This window comes from Haliotis rufescens, unplaced genomic scaffold, assembly GCF_023055435.1.
Source record: "Haliotis rufescens isolate VD_foot unplaced genomic scaffold, xgHalRufe1.0.p SCAF_15, whole genome shotgun sequence".
In the NCBI taxonomy this organism is placed as follows: domain Eukaryota; kingdom Metazoa; phylum Mollusca; class Gastropoda; order Lepetellida; family Haliotidae; genus Haliotis; species Haliotis rufescens.
In genome coordinates, this window is record NW_025963835.1 from 26,584,229 (window position 1) to 26,608,470 (window position 24,242).

The 24,242-nt window shown below is 41.8% G+C and overlaps 1 protein-coding gene across 4 annotated transcripts in view; it reads right to left on the minus strand.

Annotated features, from left to right (window-relative positions):
• Positions 1-2,852: 2,852 nt before the first annotated feature.
• The window catches only part of LOC125380113 (LIM domain kinase 1-like), a 71,204-nt gene continuing 49,814 nt past the window's right edge, over positions 2,853-24,242 (minus strand). For 3 of the 4 annotated variants that reach the window (XM_048396406.1, XM_048396408.1, XM_048396407.1), the window contains 12 exons: positions 22,981-23,116; positions 22,031-22,140; positions 15,529-15,732; positions 14,447-14,540; positions 13,033-13,223; positions 11,074-11,257; positions 8,020-8,106; positions 5,511-5,598; positions 4,764-4,867; positions 4,259-4,324; positions 3,618-3,875; positions 2,853-3,344 (listed from right to left, as the gene is read on the minus strand). In XM_048396406.1, coding sequence (XP_048252363.1) covers positions 2,943-3,344; positions 3,618-3,875; positions 4,259-4,324; positions 4,764-4,867; positions 5,511-5,598; positions 8,020-8,106; positions 11,074-11,257; positions 13,033-13,223; positions 14,447-14,540; positions 15,529-15,732; positions 22,031-22,140; positions 22,981-23,116 — 1,924 coding nt within the window. In that variant the 3' untranslated portion in view covers positions 2,853-2,942. Of the gene's footprint in view, positions 3,345-3,617; positions 3,876-4,258; positions 4,325-4,763; positions 4,868-5,510; positions 5,599-8,019; positions 8,107-11,073; positions 11,258-13,032; positions 13,224-14,446; positions 14,541-15,528; positions 15,733-19,761; positions 19,842-22,030; positions 22,141-22,980; positions 23,117-24,242 lie in introns of those variants that run through there. The other variant, XM_048396409.1, reaches the window with a different exon arrangement.

The window sequence follows — 24,242 nt, forward strand, 5'->3', positions numbered from 1 at the left end:
TACGCCGCTTTTAGCAATATTCCAGCAATACCACGGCGGGGGACACCAGAAATGGGCTTCACACATTGTACCCATGTTGGGAATCGAACCCGGGTCTTCGGGGTGATGAGCGAACGCTTTAACCACTAGGCTACCCGACCGCCCCTAAAGAATTACTGATATTCAAGAGATATTAGATTGGTTCGATGCAAAAAAAAACCCAAACTGTTATGTTGTGTCAACCGACGCTCATGAAGTGACGTTATAGATCGATGACTCGAGACGCAACATTTGTCTCATGCAGGATTAGCGTGTAAAGTTTGGAAATCACGTGCAGCATATTGTAATAAGAATAAAGACACACTGGAAACACTTGATTCATTGTTAGTTTTGTCATTAAGTGGTACACATAGGAAACATCTCTTCCTAATGTACATACTTCTCTATATGTTTCTATGGTTGCGTTTCTTTTGAGAGTGAGTATACTTCTAAAATTATTCCTTGTCTTCAGGGAGCTACCCCATGTCAAACTCGGGTTGGGAAGAGCTGCCCTAGTCTAATAGACATAGCACCAGCATTGACAAACAACCTTCCAATACATCTTGATTAATGATCCTATGACTACACCGGAACACTAAACTGCTGGCATATCAGCTCAGCCACTGAAGCCGCTGCCTAAACTCTGCTGATCCAGTGTTTTACATCTCCATCCTAGTCTGATACAGACCCTGGACCCATTCGCGTCTATACCTTCGTTTCAAGCCAGATGCAATTAGCCTGATGTCCAATCAACACTCTGGGATTGTGTGAGTTTAATGAGTGATTATTGCTTAACACTGCATCAACAATCTTGCAGCTATTTGCGATGAGGTCGTAGGTAAGAGATAGGAGATGGAGGTTGTGATGCAACTTCAGAAACGAAGCTATGGCGATTGGGTCGAGGGTGTTAATAGAATGGATCCATAATACCCTGGATCAATGAGGATGCACCTATATATACGGCACTGGTCGTACATCAGAACCCTGTATGCAAGATACGCTATAGTGTAATTATTACACGCGGAAAGCGCACGTTAAATCTCCGATGTCAATACAATACATCGGAACTGTACATTCACTCTTGGACAGTCATATTTTATGCATTAAGTACAAAGTTTACCATTCGAACATGGTGGAACATACAGTAAAAGGACAACATGGACGTACAGAGGCTGGAGGGTTTACCGTTGGATGGTTCATCGAGATACTTTGTAAGTGTCTCATCCTATTTCTAAACATGACATCATGAAACATTTGAACTTATCATTGCACATGGAAATCAATTCTAAATAGCCTTTTCCTCAAAGCGAAAAATAAAACACTTATTAAGTACTCTATTTATTTAAATATTTATTTCCTTGCAGATTGAGTGTTATTACTGTCTATTGCCTAAGGGACGCTGCTCTACAGCGAATCACGGTGCCTTAGACGACTGGGCCACCCGTACCCCCACCTATTATCTGAAATACATCTAAGATCTCTGCACAATCTCTATTTTCTTGAATGCTCCTCGTGTAAAAGTTGAATTTCCCTTCATTAAAAAATATATTTTCCCCATTTCAGCTGTTTTTATTCCCTGTTATAATGTTTAACAAAAACAGCTTAAATATTGTTACAAAGTTTCAACCTCATTAAATGGAATATTTCCGCAAAACATGAATGCCCAGTGATAAGACAGGGGACTGTTTTACTCCAGGTGACTGTTTACTCCTTGTAAATAATTCCATCTGTAACACCTAGTATCTGTCATCCTGTAAACAAACCGCTCATTACATGTGTAATTTAGTTACCATGGCGACACCAGCTATAAACAATGCCCATGTTAACACTTCCATCTACCTGTATGTGAATACATATGAAATGAAGATGAAGTATTATTGCTTATGACAAATATTGTATAACGACAAAATACTCTTAAAATACAGCAAAGTTTATGTTTAAGAATCTACTTTTGAAACAGCATATGCAAACATTTGGAATGATTATTATGAATGTAAAAAATTTTCATATCAAAGAAAGTTGTAACTTCAAAACTATATTTCATTCTTATGATTTGTGGCAATGAACACTTACTTTATAATAATTACTGTCAACGGCTAAGATTCTTGAATACCCTTACAGACGACATTGTTCAATAACAAATCACAGCCTGGCAAAGCAAGAAAGCATCTTTGTTCTTAACGGCTTGAGATCTAGTCTTCCCACAACTTTTCATGTGGTACGCCCAGCTTGCACTGGGGTAGCTTCCTGTGGCCTCCCAGCATGCACTAGTGCAGCTTCCTGTGACCTTCAAGCATACATTGGTGGCCTCCCAGCATGCACTGGTGGTAGCTTCCTGTTGCCTCCCAGCATGCACTGGGTGCAACTTCCTCTCTGAATGCCTTGAAGTACACCTGCACTCTGACAGGAAATGATCACCTCCAACCGATCCAGTAACAGATATACACAATGAATAACAGTCATGACCTATATACACACTGAAGACAATGCCAGACTGGTGTCCTCTTGAAACACTCTGTTGTCAAGGCTACCCATAATTCAATTTGTCAACATCAACTGTACAGCTATATACACAATGACATCCTGTCTGGGTGTGACTACACAAAGGATCCGAGCCTCCAAGCCTCCAAGCTGCTGTCACCAGTGTCTGGAACACACAGAGAAGTTGGGAAAGATGCCAACCCCTCCACTTTCGAATTTCAACTGTCATGTCCTTATGCCTACGGAACTTAAAATGACAGGAAAATGATTTTTGGAAACGATATAAGCACCTGCTTTTCCAAAAAGGTACACTTGCTGTTCTCTGGTCTGGTTACATTTAAGGACAAGTTTTAAAGACGATAGTCTTGATTTGACATTTGAAGTGCTGAGATCGCTTTGTGCAATACAGCCCCAATGACGGTCAGTTCATCCCCGGAGTCAGGCTATTGTGGGCTTTGTTCTGGTGATGTCGTGTGGCCATTGGCCCGCTTCAGTTCTGTAATGGTTTCAAGACTAGAATTACGATTGTTGGGAGTGTCCGTGTTATTGCTGGTGGGAGTGAATGGATTAATCTTGTATTTTTTGTAATATGCCACAGGGTCTCCGAAGAGCTCAGGTGGAAGCGGCACGCTGTGGCTAATGTACAAATGTAGGGCCTCGCACAACTGGTTGATCTTCTCGAACGTTGGCCTGTTGTCCGGTGACATCAGGCAGCACATGACGGCAAGCATAAAGAACGGTCTTGGACAATCCTCACAGAAACGTTTCTCGAACATCTCGACGTTCAGTCCGAAATCCATGGTTCTTGGAAGAAACTCTGGGTCTGCAAATACTCTGGAGATGACCTGTGAACAGAAGAGTGAGTGAGTGAGTGAGTGAGTGAGTGAGTGAGTGAGTGAACAGGGTTTAAGCACCTCTTTGAAAAGTACATCAGCAATAGAGTTATGAGTGACAAGTCGTAGGTTTAACCCTCTGAGAAAAATAAGGTGTGAACTTATATTGCGCTAGACTCCAAAAACAAGTTGCATTCCATAGGGGAAGATGTGCACAGCACTGGGGATTACTCACAGACAATGATGCCGTAGGAGAAGACGTGTGCTACACCGGGATGAACTCACCTCACAGACAACGATGCCGTAGGAGAAGACGTCGACCTTCTCATCATACACGCCTGTCGTCATCATCTCAGGAGCCATCCAATAGGGACTGCCGACTACAGTGTAACGTTTGCGGCGGGAGAAACGTTTCTTGGATGAGCGGTTAGATTTGTCTCTGTCCTTTGTCTCCTTCTCCTTCTCTCGCCCCCAGAAAAACATGTCTCTCTGTCTGGGGATGATCTTTGCCAGACCGAAGTCTGCTACCACCACTCTCTTGTCCTGGAGAAACAACAGTGCAGTGAGGGATGGTATGGTGGTAACACCTCTTTGGTTACAGCAATTCAGTGAAACCCCACTGATCAAATTAAAACCAAAACACTGATGTACTTGGGCTGGTGGATAAAGATTGAAATCTGGTATTGTTTTAAGATAATAAGGAATGTGATACATAAGGTATAATATCTTTATTAAATGAGTCTTCTGAAAAATATAGCATGGGTTCTCTTCAAACACTTTTTACACCAGTTGTAAGGGAACTAGTTTATAACAATCTTACACCAGTTGTGAGGTAACTAGTTTATAACAATCTTATACCAGTTGTGAGGGAACTAGTTTAAGACACTTTAATACCAGTTGTGAGGGAACTAGTTTATGACTCTTACCTCTCGGACCAGGCAGTTGTTGGAGTTGAGGTCTCGATGGATAATGTCCATGGAGTGGAGGTACGCCTACAACGACCAACATCATTGTCACAACATCATCACAATTCATAGTTCAAAAACATTTTGAAAAGGAATTGCTAGCTTTCGGCCTCAATGAGACACAAAACATGTCTCTCATTCCTTGCCACTTTAACAAGTATTCAATTGGAACCAGTTATTCAAATGATTCCTAATGAAATATTTGGTAAAGACGACGTGCAAGACTACAAATGTTATCATCCATTATCCCTTCAGAAAGTTACAACTGGCTTCTGTCAGAACTAACAGGAAGCATACTGATCAAACAAAATAAACAGACACATCCACATCCTCTTACGACCAGGACAGGCTGCAGGAAATCCCTAAAAGTATCAGCCCTATCTACAGGTGATCAGTGAAGTAAGGGTGGAATCACTGGTCAAATAGAACCAGGAAGTAGTAGTGGAGTTATCCCCCTTTGTCTCACCATCCCGGATGAGATGTCCCTGGCTATCTTGATCCTGTCCTCCCATGTGATGTCTTGCTCCATGTCTCGGAGCATGTCCGTCAGTGTCCCGCCAGCTACGAACTCTGTAGTACCCAATAAAACATCAATGACCAAGCAAAAGTCTTTTTTCTCTCATTACTTTCCAAAATATGTCTGCCCTGTATGTCAGGTCTTATTAATCCTGACTGAAGAACATGACAAGGGCAGGTAACTCTACAAAATTCACATCCTGGTTTTAATTTATTCAATAAAATTGTCTAAAATATCCAGATTTTGCTACCATTTGAGGGAGTGGTCATTTATGACATGGGAAGGGTAGTCGGTGAAATTATTATGGAACTGTACCAATTTTTCATTGTATGAGTAAGTGAGTGAGTAAGTATATTTTTTTTTACGCCGCTTTTAGCAATATTCCAGCAATATCACGGCAGGGGACGCCAGAAATTGGCTTCACACATTGTACCCATCTTGGGAATCGAACCTGGGTCTTCGGCGTGATGAGCAAACGGTTATCCACTAGGCTACCCCACTGCCCATAATGGCTGCTGTGGCAACTGATAAACTAAAAAATTCTTCTCATGTTATAGTCTGTAAAACTTCTAGCACCTCATATGACAGCTTGGGTTGTATACTCCATATTTGAGTTCAAACTACAGCTACTTTTGATCACATCTAATGCCGTCTGGTACTGTAGTTAGTAAATGTTCCAGAGGAGCTCATCGTTACCTGTGACTAGGTTGAGCTTCTTGTCCCGGTAAAGGACTCCCATAAACTTGAGCACACACGGATGGTCCAGATTCCGCAGCAGAGACACCTGGAACAGAGTGAGTGAGTGAGTGAGTGAGTGAGGGAGGGAGGGAGGGAGGGAGGGAAGGAGGGAGTGGCTTCCCATTGTCACCAGGCATACAGCTGCACCAAAGGGTGTTTGGAAATCTGAACCTGACTACCACTAGTACCAGTGGTTGATAGCATCAGTCTGCATCGTGGAGGGTGGTAGCTTATGATTATCCCAATTGCAGCCTTAGACTGCCATGGTGTGCTGGGACACACCTAGCCCTCTCCCCAGATTATGGACAAGCACCTGATCCGACATCTTACAGTACAACTGTTGCGATATAGATCTAAACTGTATTCGACGTAATAAGTGACCAGGGCGCTCTCAAAATTAGAAATAGGGGGCGCTTATTAGAATATAATTTTGGTGAAAAAACAAAACAGAATTTGTGATTTGGCAAACGCAGAAAACGACTGCTCTAAGTATTTTACCCCCTTAGATAAATATGTCTCTTACAAATAATACAACCTGCATACTTGCACTTATTGACTTACATATCTATGTATTTGTGATAACACAATTCCACATTAATGATGAGTAAAAATGATCGTCGACGCCCATCGTTCCAAACAGGAAGTACCGGTAATCAGCAGGTAAAGTTGAAAAATAAAATATAAACATCCGCTTTGTGTTTGTGATTTTCAAATATTACCTTATATTACTAACCTTTATTTTTCAGTTATAATGATGTTTTATTTAATGTTTATTACCACTTCTTTGTTTCAGCAACTCATTTGTAAAATTGTGAATATGTTTTTTCAAAACGTGTTTGTTGTTATTATGTCGGCTATGGTGCTGGTCATGATGGGTCACTAGTTCAACAATCAATATATCCAGCTTTTGAATGAAAATACTACAACTACCTACCTGAGATTAATTTATAAACATTTTCTGAAGAAAATGTATGCAAATATCCTAAAAATCTAGTCTTTAAATAATCATCGTTTTCAGAAGTAACGTAACTTCGCAAAACAGCACTGCCACAAGCTAATTTGCATATCATGTGACCAGACTTTTTTCTCGGTTTTTAAACAAACGCTGAAATCAGAACAGACTGACGCATTACATATTGTTTTGAATAATTATTTGCAACTAAAACTGCGACTGTGAGGTGCACGTCGTTATATATTAAAGCATCAACGTGATCGTATCAGTATCTCTCCACATGGCTTCGATGACATCACATGATGTAAACAAACGAAAACTACACAAATGGAAATAGTTTTTCACGTTTTGAGATATTTTCTTATTGAAAGTTAACGATGACATATGTTTATCTTGATGTGTAGACTTGTTAAAAAATGAAACAGAAAAAAATAAGATCATTCTTGCATTAATAAATATGAGTTGGCGTTGTCGCGGTCTGTGGTAAAGCGGGTTCTATGGAACAGGATGAACGGAAGTTGTAAATATCGTAGGGACATGATTTCGCCAAAATTAAGTAAACATTATTGAATGAAATTGAATAACATTATTAAACTAGATTACAAACATAAGTCCAGTTAACATGGTTATACAATGGAAACTTAAATAGTGTAACAAAAGGGTTAACTTGCATACCGTATTCGACGTAATAAGCGCCCAGGGCACTCTCAAAATAAGAAATAGGGGGCTCTTATTACAACAGTATTTTGGTGAAAAAAGACCAGAGTTGAAACATAAATTTCGTGGTTTATACTGACAGCCTGAAATGTTTATGTACGACAGATATATTTTTCCAGAATTTAATTGTCCATAATTAAGGGTGCATATGACACAGGACTACGTATTATATGCGAATAAATAAGTCTTGTGTACATTGATCAATCGGAAGGGGTGCTAATTGGGATTGTTCACTAGCCAATATAATAGCAAACATGGCCATGGGCGGTTATTAGAACTGGGCGCTTATTACGTCGAATACGGTGATTCAATACAGATTTTTTTATTTTCGATGACGGATCATGACAGTCACATATATACGATCGCCTGAAATGGAAAGTCTGTGCGTATCATACACGAAAGATATATCTTTCCAGAATTTAATAGCCCATAAGTAAGGGTGCACATAACACACAAGTGCATATTATACTCAAATAAATAAGTCTTGTGTACACTGATCAATCGGAAGGGGTGCTTATTGGGATTGTTCACTTGCCAAATTATTAGCAACTATCACCATGGATATCATGTCGAATACGGTAGTGCCTTTCCCAGATACCAGCTTTAATAAATCTCGGGACCAATTGAATTTTAAGTACAAGTCAGTTTAGAATAATTTATTACAAGTATTACAGATGGACAGATTTATCACCATAATCAACAACAACATTTACATATTTATCTGAGAACCTTCTAAAACACATGCACTACGTAGCATCCACCATTAGTGGGTGTTCCGACAAGAGTTCTCTCCCTTACCTCATGCAGGAAGCTCTTTTGACCCTCTTCATCAAACTTGAAGAGTTCCTTGAGCACCATGACTTCCCCTGTGACTCGGTGGGTTACCTGATGGAGACGAAAATACAAACACTGATTTTCATCTCATATTTCCTGCACCCATTTCACATTCAAGAGCAGATTTATGCTCACTGTCAATTTCCTTATCATCCAACAAAAGTGAACATGACAAGAGTGACGGTTGGTAGAAACTTGGACATAATACTGTTATCTCGCCCATCCTGCCTAGAGCAGACAAACCAGTGGTTGATAACATGAGCATCAACCACAACACACATCAATCAGTCTGGGACATAATACTGTTATCTCACCCATCCTGCCTAGAGCAGACAAACCAGTGGTTGATAACATGAGCATCAACCACCACACACATCAATCAGTCTGGGACATAATACTGTTATCTCACCCATCCTGCTTAGAGCAGACAAACCAGTGGTTGATAACATGAGCATCAACCACCACACACATCAATCAGTCTGGGACATAATACTGTTATCTCGCCCATCCTGCCTGGAGCAGACAAACCAGTGGTTGATAACATGAGCATCAACCACCACACACATCAATCAGTCTGGGACATAATACTGTTATCTCACCCATCCTGCCTAGAGCAGACAAACCAGTGGTTGATAACATGAGCATCAACCACCACACACATCAATCAGTCTGGGACATAATACTGTTATCTCACCCATCCTGCCTAGAGCAGACAAACCAGTGGTTGATAACATGAGCATCAACCACCTGCCACATCAATCAGTCTGGGACATAATACTGTTATCTCACCCATCCTGCCTAGAGCAGACAAACCAATGGTTGATAACAAGAGCATCAACCACCACACACATCAATCAGTCTGGGACATAATACTGTTATCTCACCCATCCTGCCTAGAGCAGACAAACCAGTGGTTGATAACATGAGCATCAACCACCACACACATCAATCAGTCTGGGACATAATACTGTTATCTCACCCATCCTGCTTAGAGCAGACAAACCAGTGGTTGATAACATGAGCATCAACCACCTGCCACATCAATCAGTCTGGGACATAATACTGTTATCTCACCCATCCTGCCTAGAGCAGACAAACCAATGGTTGATAACAAGAGCATCAACCACCACACACATCAATCAATCTGGGACATAATACTGTTATCTCACCCATACTGCTTAGAGCAGACAAACCAGTGGTTGATAACATGAGCATCAGCCACCACACACATCAATCAGTGACAAACAATCAGGGAGGTAATTTACAAGTTGTTATCATTGTCAAAGCCACACAAATATTGCCAATAATCTGTCAGCCTAGGACTGTTCATTTCTTCCAGGATCCTCACCAAAATTGAAGATATTGGGCATCACCTTCCCTTGACAATGACTGTCATTTCTTTGGTGACCCTCTTGACATCTCTCCCCTCTAACTGATGACTGGCCCTGCGCAATCCATCATTACAATAAATGACTGGCCCCCAACTATCCATCGTTACAATTAATGAAAGGCCCCCAACTATCCATCATTACAATAAATGACTGGCCCCTGACTATCCATCATTACAATAAATGAAAGGCCCCCAACTATCCATTGTTACAATTAATGAAAGGCCCCCAACTATCCATCATTACAATTAATGAAAGTCCCCCAACTATCCATCATTACAATAAATGACTGGCCCCCAACTATCCATTATTACAATAAATGACTGGCCCCCAACTATCCATCGTTACATTTAATGAAAGGCCCCCAACTATCCATCATTATAATAAAATGACTGGCCCCTGACTATCCATCATTACAATAAAATGACTGGCCCCTGACTATCCATCATTCTAATAAAATGACTGGCCCCTAACTATACATCATTACAATAAATGACTGGCCCTTGACTATCCATCATCACAATTAATGAAAGGCCCCTGACTATCCATCATTACAATTAATGAAAGGCCCCTCACTATCCATCATTACAATTAATGAAAGTCCCCCAACTATCCATCATTACAATAAATGACTGGCCCCCAACTATCCATTATTACAATAAATGACTGGCCCCCAACTATCCATCGTTACATTTAATGAAAGGCCCCCAACTATCCATCATTATAATAAAATGACTGGCCCCTGACTATCCATCATTACAATAAAATGACTGGCCCCTGACTATCCATCATTCTAATAAAATGACTGGCCCCTAACTATACATCATTACAATAAATGACTGGCCCTTGACTATCCATCATCACAATTAATGAAAGGCCCCTGACTATCCATCATTACAATTAATGAAAGGCCCCTCACTATCCATCATTACAATTTATGAAAGGCCCCTGTCCATTAGGGGCTCTTCATTAATTAGTACTTGATCCTTAAAAGACAACCAATACACATTTTTTATATTGACCACCTTATCGTTATTGTAATCATCCCTTCAAACTCGCATGCAACTGACACAGAGTAAAGATATGATTAGCAGTCATCTACTGTTGGTCTTTGTGTGTGTGTTTGCTGTGTAAAGCCACACTCAGCAATATTACAGCCATATGACGGCAGTCTGTTAATAATTGAGTCTGGGCCAGACAATCCAGTGATTCATATTGTGAACAACGATCCTATCCGTTCGGGTACGATGACACGCCAGCCACCAAGTCGCCAAGTCTGACCATCCGATTCCATAGATGTCTAAATGCGTGAGAAGCCAAGGTGCAGCAGCTGCAAGCCCCGCAAGCCCTGGTTTTATAATGATTTTAAGACCATCTTAATGGCCTTAGAGAGCATGTAATCTGAAAAATTATATTTTTATCTACATTTTATATGAATGCATGAGAATTTCCCAACCATGCGTGTGAGCGAGACATAGGTGATAAATGCGTGAGACTCACGAGAGATGCGTGAGAGTTGACAGGTATGCGATTCATGATGTCTCCCCTGGGGGCCATCTAAGCCGGAATCCCCATGGGGTTGTCCACAGTTTACCACTGACAGGCTTCAGGCAATATCCCAGACACATACCTTGATGGCTTGGCCAAAGAACCCCTGCCCCAGCACATCCCCGATGATGAGGTCGCTGGCCCGGAAGACACGGTGGGACTGTGACTGCACCCGGAGGGAGTGAGACCTCCCCAGGTCGACGCTCTTCTGTCTGCAGGCGGGGACGGGGGAGGGGGACTTGCTGCGTCGTCGGGTCGGACTGTAGCTGAAATCATTCACACACATTAGCAGGACTCCTTTAAAGCCTTCACTGACGAGTAGGCATACTGTATCATTAAAAGATTTCCTGGCTACACCATCTATCAGAGACTTATCTAGGACTCCAAAACTTAGAGCCTTTGGCAAGCAAATTGGGGGAAATTTTGTTATTTTGTTCAAATATTTTTTTAAACCTATTTTCTGAAATTCAGAGGTCTTTTAACATTGTATATTAACATTGCATTCAAGAATGTAAAACTAAGCATTTAAGCCTCTCAATATTGGTCCTGCCACCACTGATTTACAAGTGGACCTGACCAAGCCATCACATTACATCTTACTGGGGGGGCACGGGATGCCCAGTCGTCTAAGGCGCAGTGATTTGCTGTGCAGAGTTGCGTCCCTTGGGCACGCCAGAAACCTATGATTGTGGGTTCGAATCCCGGTTCACCACGATTATGCTTCTAGGTTTGTCAGCACCATACCCGTGCTCATGGGTTTCACCGAAGTGGTAAACGTCTGAGACCTGCATCACTTTGGGCTTTCCTCCCACATTAAACTGACACGCCGTGATATAACTGGAATGCTGTTAAAAGCGGCATTGAACCCAGCTCACTCACATGTAACTGTATTACATTTTAATTCCAATTTTGGAATCTTTACTGATATTTGCTGCAGATTTATGGCTGCTTTCCGGCCTCTGAGCAAGTCTAGATATATCCCTGTCTATTGATTGTTTTATTGCAATGGACAGAAACTCAAAGTTCAGGGCATGCTTATAGTGAGTAAGAGACTAACACACATCTAGTCTCTGAAATGAACATGTCTTAGAGAATAGAGCCAGTTGTTAAATCATCTTTATAAAAATATAATAAAAAGGAGCCCAGAGATTCTTTTCATTGATACTGCAGTAATCTAGACTTGCAAAACATAATAGACTTGCTGTATTGGATATATTTGTATCAGGTCTCAGTATGACAGACTAAGTGATTAAGTGAGAGTCTGACAAGGCAGAACTGCAGCAGCTACAGAACACCAAGAATGACTCCTCCAACCCCAGCTTTGTGAGGAATCAACCTGGGACTTGGTGTGGCAAGCAAACGACTACACCGCCTGGCTACCATAAAACTCATGACTGTTCTACTTCAGTCAGTTAGTGAGTGAGGTGAGGTGAAATCGGGTTTAACGTCGCGTCCAAGATTATTGCACTTATATAGCGACGTGCATGTACGTGTGTGTGTTTGTGTGGCTGCTTGTACTAGTCCAGACTAATGCCGATTTATAGTGCTAGCTCACTGAGATACCATGCCGCAGTTTAACATGAATACAACACTCAGACACAGTATACTGACTCCGAGCCAACCAGTCCTTGTTTTAGTCCCTTAATGCTGAGCGCCAGACAGGGTAACAACAAGTACCATCTCTTAACGTCTTTTGGTATGACGTGGTCGGAGATCAAACCCCGGCCCTTCTGCTCTCCAGGCAGACGCTCTACCACTAGACCAAGGAGGTGGTCCAGTGAGTGACTGAGTTGATATTTGATGTCACATCTTTCTGGCCAAGATATCTTTTGCTCAACCAAGTCAGCAAGCCTGACTGCCTGATCCTGTTAAGCATGGGTTGCGGAAGATCAGACCTAATCGAGATCTTCAAGGGGGTTAAGATATCTGTAAGTTCATGTCTGTCTACTTGGTTAAAACTCTAAGCCTATATACAATGTTAAACTATAAGTCGACATCTACAGCGGAAGAAGTCAACCTGTGAGGTGGTAATCCAGCTTACTTTCTGGCCCTGAGGGAAGTCTTGGAGCGGAGTCTCACTGGGACCTTGTCGATGAGGACCTCTTCTGGTGATGATGGTGTTGTGCTGCTGTCGCTGGTGGGGGACAGGGTGTCACAGATGCGGATGGGGGACTGATCCCTCTCCACAGTGATCTGTATCACGTCCGATGTGTTCTTCAGCAGGGAGTCAACCTGGAACACCAGACAGTTGTGAGTGAGTGAGTGAGATTTTACATCACTTGTAGCAGTATTGTTGATAACATGGCCTGGCAGTTGTGAGTGAGTGAGATTTTACATCACTTGTTGCAGTATTGCTGATGGCATGGCAGTTGTGAGTGAGTGAGTGAGATTTTACATCACTTGTAGCAGTATTGTTGATAACATGGAATGGCAGATGTGAGTGAGATTTTACATCACTTGTAGCAGTATTGTTGACAACATAGCATGGCAGTTGTGAGTGAGTGAGATTTTACATCACTTGTAGCAGTATTGTTGACAACATAGCATGGCAGTTGTGAGTGAGTGAGTGAGTGAGATTTTACATCACTTGTAGCAGTATTGTTGATAACATGGCATGGCAGTTGTGAGTGAGTGAGATTTTACATCACTTGTAGCAGTATTGTTGACAACATAGCATGGCAGTTGTGAGTGAGTGAGTGAGTGAGTGAGTGAGTGAGTGAGATTTTACATCACTTGTAGCAGTATTGTTGATAACATGGCATGACAGTTGTGAGTGAGTGAGATTTTACATCACTTGTAGCAGTATTGTTGATAACATGGCATGGCAGTTGTGAGTGAGTGAGATTTTACATCACTTGTAGCAGTATTGTTGATAACATGGCATGACAGTTGTGAGTGAGTGAGATTTTACATCACTTGTAGCAGTATTGTTGATAACATGGCATGGCAGTTGTGAGTGAGTGAGTGAGTGAGTGAGTGAGATTTTACATCGCTTGTATATTATTGTTGACAACATAGCATGGCAGTTGTGAGTGAGTGAGTGAGTGAGATTTTACATCACTTGTAGCAGTATTGTTGATAACATGGCATGGCAGTTGTGAGTGAGTGAGATTTTACATCACTTGTAGCAGTATTGTTGACAACATAGCATGGCAGTTGTGAGTGAGTGAGTGAGATTTTACATCACTTGTAGCAGTATTGTTGATAACATGGCATGACAGTTGTGAGTGAGTGAGATTTTAAATAAACAATTAAACACTATGTCTGTACATCTACTTTACACACAGATTTCTTCAATAGGCCTGTGGCCTTTCAGTATTGTTGCAATAAAGACTTGACTGTGGCCTTATATAATGTAGTCTAGAATGACGGAATGAGTTGAGGGGTTCCCAGTATATTCCAGAATACATGGGGTCTACGTAGACGGTGATATAAGTTACGTTGTGTGTACTGACCTCCCGCACCGTCTTGTCCCTCACCGTGGTGCCGTTCACCTCCAGGATGCGGTCGCCGATGTTGAGAGCCTCCAACTCTGGACTCAGGTCGAGTCTGAAACACACAGAGACAGATCTATATACCCACTGCATACTTCACACTACAACGGTTCTGTGTACACTGGACAATCAAATTGGACTAACTCTTCCAGAATCTACTTCCACTTAACTTTATACAGTCTCCATTTTCTCAGAGGAATCAAATTGAACCTCCAGTCTATCCCAATCACAGGGGTACTACTTTTGCCAGTGTTGTTTAAATAACGCAAGCATGCGTGTGTGCATGTGTGTGCGTGACTGTGTATTGTTTCATGCCGCGCTCAGCAATATAACAGCTTTTTGCAGCAGCCTGCAGACCAGACAATCCAGTGATCAATATTGTGAGCCAGAATCCATGCCATGCATACGATTACACCCATTAAACCAAGTCACCAAGCCTGACCTACCAATCTATTTAGTCGCGTCGTACGACCAGCATAGGTTGCTGAGGACCAATTCCAACCTAGAATCCCACGGGGAGACCAGCATAGGTTGCTGAGGACCAATTCTTACCTGGAATCCCCATGGGGGGACCAGCATAGGTTGCAGGGGACAAATTCTATCCCAGAATCTCATGGGGAGACCAGCACAGGTTGCTGGAGACCAATTCTAACCCGGAATCCCACGGGGAGACCAGCATAGGTTGCTGGAGACCAATTCTAACACAGAATCCCACGGAGAGACCAGCAGAGGTTGCAGGGGACCAATTCTAATCCTGAATCCCCACAGGGAGACCAGCATAGGTTGCTGGTGACCTATTCCAACCCAGAATCCCCACAGGGAGACCAGCATAGGTTGCTGGGGACCTATTCTAACCTGGAATCCCAACAGGGAGACCAGCATAGGTTGCTGGGTACCAATTCTAACCCTGAATCCCAACAGGGAGACCAGCATGGGTTGCTGGAGACCTATTCCAACCCAGAATCCCCACGGGGAGACCAGCATAGTTTGCTGGAGACCTATTCTATTCCAGAATCCTCAGTGTGCATCTTGTAAAGACCTACTCTGATATCTTTATGAGCGGCTTCATCTTGACGCTGTCAATGCTGGTGGGTCGGATGTAGTGCATGTCCCTCTCCATCTGTAGCTGCAGCCCCCGTGTGCCGTCGGGGGTGGGGGGGATCTCCACCAACTGGATGGAGTGGGGCTTGCGGCGGCGGGGAGTTGCCGCCAGCAGGGGCTTCATCACCTTCTGGTAGCATGTTCGGCTGAAAAAAAGATACACATTTAGAATTTCATAACATGAAAGAGGAAATTGTTATTTCAGATGAAGAACTTCGAACAGTAAAAAGAAAATCAGTTTGTATCTTGGGTCAAGGATTTCACAACATTGCACTGTGTGCGTCCACTTACCTGTATACTGGGTACCCAGTAGTATGAAGGTATTGTCACATGGTGTGCATCTCCTTGTTTGTATAATGGGTACCAAGTAGGAGAAAGATATTGTCACAGTGAGCATCCCCTTGCCTGTATACTGGCTACCCGGAAGTATGAAGATATTGTCACACTGTGTGCATCTACTGGTTTGTATACTGGATACCAAGTAGGAGGAACATATTGTTGCCGTGAGCATCCCCTTGCCTGTATACTGGGTACCCGGAAGTATGAAAATATTGTTGCCGTGAGCATCCCCTTGCCTGTATACTGGGTACCCGGAAGTATGAAGATATTGTTGCCGTGAGCATCCCCTAGCCTGTATACTGGGTACCCGGAAGTATGAAGATATTGTTGCCGTGAGCATCCCCTTGCCTGTATACTGGGTACCCGGAAGTATGAAGATATTGTTGCCGTGAGCATCCCCTTGCCTGTATACTGGGTACCCGGAAGTATGAAGATATTGTTGCCGTGAGCATCCCCTTGCCTGTATACTGGGTACCCGGAAGTATGAAGATATTGTTGCCGTGAGCATCCCCTTGCCTGTATACTGGGTACCCGGAAGTATGAAGATATTGTTGCCGTGAGCATCCCCTAGCCTGTATACTGGGTACCCGGAAGTATGAAGATATTGTTGCCGTGAGCATCCCCTTGCCTGTATACTGGGTACCCAGAAGTATGAAGATATTGTTGCCGTGAGCATCCCCTTGCCTGTATACTGGGTACCCGGAAGTATGAAGATATTGTTGCCGTGAGCATCCCCTTGCCTGTATACTGGGTACCCGGAAGTATGAAGATATTGTTGCCGTGAGCATCCCCTTGCCTGTATACTGGGTACCCGGAAGTATGAAGATATTGTTGCCGTGAGCATCCCCTAGCCTGTATACTGGGTACCCGGAAGTATGAAGATATTGTTGCCATGAGCATCCCCTTGCCTGTATACTGGGAACCCGGAAGTATGAAGATATTGTTGCTGTGAGCATCTCCTTGTTTGTATAATGGGTACCAAGTAGGAGAAAGATATTGTCACAGTGAGCATCCCCTTGCCTGTATACTGGCTACCCGGAAGTATGAAGATATTGTCACACTGTGTGCATCTACTGGTTTGTATACTGGATACCACGTAGGAGGAACATATTGTTGCCGTGAGCATCCCCTTGCCTGTATACTGGGTACCCGGAAGTATGAAAATATTGTTGCCGTGAGCATCCCCTTGCCTGTATACTGGGTACCCGGAAGTATGAAGATATTGTTGCCGTGAGCATCCCCTAGCCTGTATACTGGGTACCCGGAAGTATGAAGATATTGTTGCCGTGAGCATCCCCTTGCCTGTATACTGGGCACAGCGTGCCATTTCTGTTGTCCCCCACAGTAACTTTGTGAGAATATTAATAAAAGTGTCGTAAAACGATACACAGTGTTATATGTGGACAGTGCTCACTGAATCTAGTTGAATGTATATACTTCAGAGTAGTTGTACGTATAATGATTAGGGGGCACAGGCGGCCAAGTTGTCAAAGACGCTGCAAATTGCTGTGCAGAATTGCGTCCCTTGGGCATGCCAAAGACCTATGAATGTGGTTCAAATAATGTTTCGCCCCGATTATGTTTCTGGGTTTGTCAGCACCATACCCGTGCTTGTGGGTTTCACCAAAGTAGTTAACGTCTAAGAGCTCCATCACTTTGGGCCTTCGTTCCACATTAAGCTGACACGCCATGATATAACTGGAACACTCACTCACTCATTCACTATGACAAATATTACTACAGAATAGGGATGTCATGATACGATCTCCTGATACGTTCACGTTCATGTTTGCTTTGTTCACGATTGTTAATTCACAGCAATTTTGCATGAATTGTTATATTTCATAGGGCATAAACACTATTACTATTAAACATTTTTTAAACTTCCTGAATATCTGGTTTCACATTTGAAAACAAATAGGTCTCATTTCAATCAATACTATATTTCAGATATACCGTATTCGACGTTATAAGCACCCACGGCGATATTTGCTAATATATTGGCTAGTGAAAATCCCAATTAGCACCCCTTTCAATAGATCAATGTACACAAGACTTATTTCTTCGCGTATAATACGCACTCGTGTGTTATATGCACCCTTAATCATGGGCAATTGAATTCTGGAAAAATATACCTTTCGTACATAAACATTTCATGCTGTCAGCATAAACCATGAAATTTATCTTTCAACTCTGTTTTTTTACCAAAATGATAAATTTTGAGAGCACCCTGGGCACTTATTGCGTCGAATACTGTATTGTCAACACCAGTGAGGAAAAGACTAAACCTGAAGCTTCTGATGAATTGGGAGTTTAGAATACTATGTAATAATGACAATATACTCCTGATAAATGTGTGAAACATTACTCAATTAAAATCAATTGAAACAGGTTAATGTCTTGCTTATGGTATCATCTGAGAATATTATTGACACACCAATGTACAAGTGAATCGTGGCCTCCCTGGAATCAGACAAAGGGAGAGACAGTAGGGTGGGATAGTGGCTGAGAAACTCTCATCTCAAACATATAAAAGCCTCAGATATTTAGACTCTTATCGATTTAAGGAAGAGAATATATGGATGTCAACTTCTTTATTATGAGGAACACAACGTTTCGGAGCATGTGCTTACTCCTTCATCAGGTGAATGAATGCCATGAGGCAGAGAGCATATATATGTACATGTAAGGACAACAAAATTAATTAATGATATGCTCCATGCCTCATGGCATTCATTCAATTGATGAAGGAGTAAGCACATGCTCCGAAACGTTGTGTTCCTCGTAATACAGAAGTTGACATCCATACAGAGCTACAGATAAGCTGCGTATCTGCGTGTAATACGCATCAGAAATTCAGAAATACACAGTAAAATATAATCCAAGGGTATGAAATACGCAATGAACATTACAGATACGCTACAAAAATAAAACTTGTGCGTATCATCAAAATATTGTGAAGTAACCCTGCGTATTCGATTAGCAAATCAGCAACTTATTTTGAAATTATAAAGGGGCATTCCGTCAACCTTGCCAAACTCCACGATGACAGTTACATCATGATCATTTGCCATCACACTTTCTTGTGGAAGTATCGTGGTATTTTTGAGTCCTATAAAGCTCTCGAACCCACATGACACCAGTTTGCAGGGACTAGATGAATAGTGTTTTTAAATATTTAACTTAAATACCCACATGTGTAAAAACTAGTGGGTAACAGAAATTTGAATACGCAGGTAGAATTACTGATACCCAATGATTTTAAAATGCATGGGTAAAATACCCACAACACCAAAAGCTTATCTGGAGCTCTGCATCCATATATTCTCTTCCTTATGTGTATCACTTCTAAATGCCTTTGAAAGACCTCTTATCGATTTGTACTGAAATATTCGATACCAAAAGACTTGTTTGAGATTCATTATCGACAACTCTTCCAACTTTTTTAGTTTGTAAACAGCAATAACCAGTGTCTTGAGAGTACAATTTACACCAAACCAGCTTCATTGACAAAAAAGACAAGCTTTGTTATTGATTGTGACATCACAGAAATTGATGATGTCTTATGGTTCTCAAAGCATTGTGATACAATTTCTTCTTAGGATATTTAGAGCACTTGACCCCACCCAGGAGATATATCCTGTGGAAGTCATTTATGGTTCATAATTATGACAGCCAATATGACTTCCAATAAGGAAGATAAAAGTTAAGAAAGTGATATCCGGTTTAACAACAGTATTAAAGATTCACAATTCTCACAAAACACCAAGCAAATGTTAGTGATGAGAACTATTTAGTATTCAGATGTTTGTAAGATAATGAAATGTAAGACCTACTTATACGACGCTGTCGGCCAGGAGTAGCGCATGATGGCTGAACAGGACCTGCTTAGTCAACATGGAGGAAGTGATTGTTCGCTACAGAAAGAATTTAACTTTGTCATATAACCTTATTTCCTGTAAAAAGACACAAGACGATCTGAGCTCAATTTTCAGTGTGTCGTGTAGTTTGTCGGGTGTTCTGTCTGATCAGCTGACGTGTTATTATTCCACCCTCAATGAGACTCTCATCCCACCTTTAATCGTTAATGGCCTTATTCCATCCTGAAGGACAAACTGATCCCCACCCTCAATGACCACATGCCATCTTTAATCACCTTATATAACTCCAAATGACCTCATCCCACCCTTAATGATCTCATCCCACCTTTAATGACCTTATACCATTCCAAATGCCCTCATCCCACCCTTAATGACCTCATACCAACCCAGATGACCTCATCCCACCTTTAATGACCATATACCATTCCAAATGACCTCATCCCACCCTAAATGACCTCATCCCACCCTTAATGACCTCATACCACCCCAGATGACCTCATATCACCCTAGATGACAACCTCATCCCACCTTTAATGACCTTATACAACTCCAAATGACCTCATCCCACCCTTAATGACCTCATACCACCCCAGATGACCTCATATCACCCCAGATGACAACCTCATCTCACCCTTAATGACCTCATACCACCCAAGATGATCTCATCCCACCCTTAAAGACCTCATACCACCCAAGATGACCTCATCCTACCTTAATGACAGGCTCATTCTATAATTAATGATACCCTCATTTCACCCTCAATGCCATCTATTACACAAGGGATCTATTCCAACAGATACTGATTCTTACAATGTTCAGGGTTATTCTATAAATAACTTGGTCAGAATTGGTACTACACTTAGTATTATACCCTTAAACTGACATACCATAGGATCACTTTTTGGTATAGTTAAAAGAAAAAATGTACAGTCTCGATTCAGTTGTCTCAAGTATTAATTTATCTAATTAAAATATTTCAACACTATTCACTTCATACAGTTAGTCCTAATATAAATCTGCTATGGAGAAATCATTTCTCCCTCTTAAACCATGTTATGGTTGACATAATTTCTCCATAATTCTGCATAATGAGTTAAAGTTGTGCCAGTTTACGTTTCCAAATGTCCATTCAGAATTGGCAGTAATTATCCCTAAACTGTTATCTGTCTCCATCCTGGGGCGATGGGTAGCCTAGTGGTTAAAGTGTTCACTCATCAAGCTTAAAAAGTTGGTTGGATTCCTCACATGGGTACAATGTGTGAAGCCCATTTCTGGTGTCCCCTGCCATGATATTGCTGGAATATTGGTAAAAGCAGCGTAAAACCTTACTCACTCTCTCCATCCTTGAACCTAGTCTTAAGCATAAATTACTCACAACCAAGAGTTGTCCATACCCACTAGTTTATTCCTTTTTCAGGATAGTTAAGAGTGTCACAGGGGAAACAGAATCAGTATTGACAGTTCCATAAATAGGGTAAAGTTGGTATTGATATTGATGGTGGTACAACAAGGAAATAACCATCCTCTGCATGATTCACTTTCAAGGAGGAAGAAGTTGCCCTCAGGAAATATCACTGTATGATAACACGCCTTCAAGTCACTAAGCCTGAACACCCAATCCAAGAATAGGTTGCTGGAGGCCCCCTAGTATCTGAGTGAGTGAGTGAGTGAGTGAGTGAGTGAGTGAGTGAGTGAGTGAGTGAGTGAGTGAGTGAGAGTTTCATAGGATTATTGTTTGGAGCTACACAGTCCTCTATGGTTGAGACATAAGTGAGTGAGTGAGTGAGTGAGTGAGTGAGAGTTTCATAGGATTATTGTTTGGAGCTACACAGTCCTCAATGGTTGAGACATAAGTGAGTGAGTGAGTGAGTGAGTGAGTGAGTGAGAGTTTCATAGGATTATTGTTTGCAGCTACACAGTCCTCTATGGTTGAGACATAAGTGAGTGAGTGAGTGAGTGAGTGAGTGAGTGAGTGAGTGAGTGAGTTTCATCAGATTATTGTTTGGAGCTACAGTCCTCAATGGTTGAGACATAAGATCTCGACACACAGGTCCATCCAACCAACCAAAGTGAGCTGAGGTTTAACACAACTGTGTGTGTGTGTGCATGTGTGCATAAATGTGTGTGTGTGTGCATGCGGGCATGCAAGTACTAGTCCTTACCCAAATGACGAACGACATACTCATAATTTAAGATTATCACTTATCTTGAAAATAATTCTTACCAGAAAAGTTTGGACCTTTCGACGAGTGCGTAGGTCTCTCCATCTCCGATGAATTCGTGGCAGTGGCAGCAGATGAAACACTCCGGGTGGTAGCGGTGATCACCTGCAACCTGAAATGTTAGAGAGTGCAGTCATCAGTACTTCAATAAATAAGGGGATCCAAGTAAAGGGTCATATATTTTTTTAAAGGTCAATGGTGAGTGAGTATTGGTTTGCTCCACTTTTAGCCAGGAATGTGCTTCACATATCGTATCCATGTTAGGAATTGAAACTTCGACGCCGGGAGCTAACGCTTTAACCACGAGGCTACCCAACTGCCTAGTCAATGATGAGGACGACCTTTCAATAAGAAACACTGACATGTATGTTACATCTTTTTCATACTGAAGTGTGACATTAAAAGGTGTTCCACAGTATTAACAAACCAAGGACAATCAGAGCAAATCTTTGTGGAAAAATATCAACATCCAAGATGAGAGTTATCTCCCCAATAGGGGGAGCATGAGCACCGGTATGATGGCAGCCTTTGATCATGGGACCCGTGAAGATCTGGGGTAGAATAGGTCTTCAGCAACCCTTGCTTACTGTAAAAGGTGACTATGCTTGTCGTAAGAGGCGACTTGGTTGATGCATGTCATCGTATCCCAATTGCTTAGATCGATGCTCATGATGTCAATCACTGGACTGTCTGGTCCAGACTCGTTTTTTTACAGACTGCCGTCATATAGCTGTAATATTGCTGAGTGCGGCGTTAAACAACAAACAAACAAACAAACACTGACCATGGCATTAAACTTTAAGACTAAGAATATTATTGCATGTCTTTTGTTGATGCTGCACGTTTAATGAGAGAACCCAACATGTAGTAGCAGGAATAATCAGATTATGGGTGAGCTTTGGCCATGTGGAGGCCATTTGCCTGACATGAGTGACACAGTTATCTCCCTTACCATGACCGGTCCCGTGATGATCTGGGCACATCCATTGCAGGCTTCACCGAACTTGCTCCAGTAGTCATTGCGGCAGTACAGGCGGCCATCTTTCTCAAAATACCAGTTGGAAAGACATCTATTGCACTTGGTACATCTGAAATGATACAAGATGAGTAAGATGATATTTCATATTGTACTGACTGAAAGCTGCTTTAATCAGGTAAAAAACAAGCCTTTATTTTGAACTAGTCCAAGGAAACCTTTACTACCTTCATCCTCGCCTCGAATCGCTGCAAGACTGCAGATGTGGCGTAAAACAATATTCACTCCTCACTCCAACATTTTTTCTGTCATTAGGTGACCGCCTCTGTGGTCTAGTGGTAGAGCGTCCGCCCGGAGAGCGGAAGGTCTGCAGTTTGATCCCTGGCCGTGTCATACCAAAATACGTTAAAAGATGGTACTTGTTGTTACCCTGTCTGGTGCTCGGCATTAAGGGGCTAAAACAAGGACTGGTCTGCTCGAAGTCAGTATACTGTGTCTGAGTGGGGTATTCATGTTAAACTGCAACATTGTATCTCAGTGGGCGAGCACTATAAAATTGGCATTAGTCCGGCCTGGTACAAGCAGCCATACACAAGTACAATAACCTTGGACGCAAAGTTGAAACCCCATTTCACCTCACCTCACCTGTCATAAGGTGAACAAGTTATTTTTAACAGTTATTATTGTCTTTCATGTACACTGAAAGAGATGCTTTCATCTTTTGTTAACGATTTTACATATTTGTCTGTTTGTAGTGAGTGAGTTGGGTTTTACGCCGCCACCTGTGCCCCCTGTCTGTTTGTAAATTCAGGACAAAGATGTTGGTAATTATAAACAACTAACTAACCTAAAACTACATATAAATCTGGTACAGTATAAGGGAGGCAACTCTGATTCAACTATTGTGAAAATCTTATCATGAAGCCCACAACTTGTAGCTGACACTGACAGAGACTCACTGTCAACAAATAACATCTAGAATTCATTAATGATCATGTTGATCAGAATTCAATGAGTTCATGAAAGCTGTACACAACTACCATTCCAACATAAAATGTCTAAGATTCCTATGGTACCACCACAAACAAAATATATCATACTCAACAGGTGTTATGACATACAGGTATTCCAACTAAAACACCTTGAAATAAATTGTGTTGTATCTTTAAAACAATACCAGTATAGAAAATAGCAACAAAAATAATTTAAAATGGGAGACAATTTGTCAGTGGCAGCAT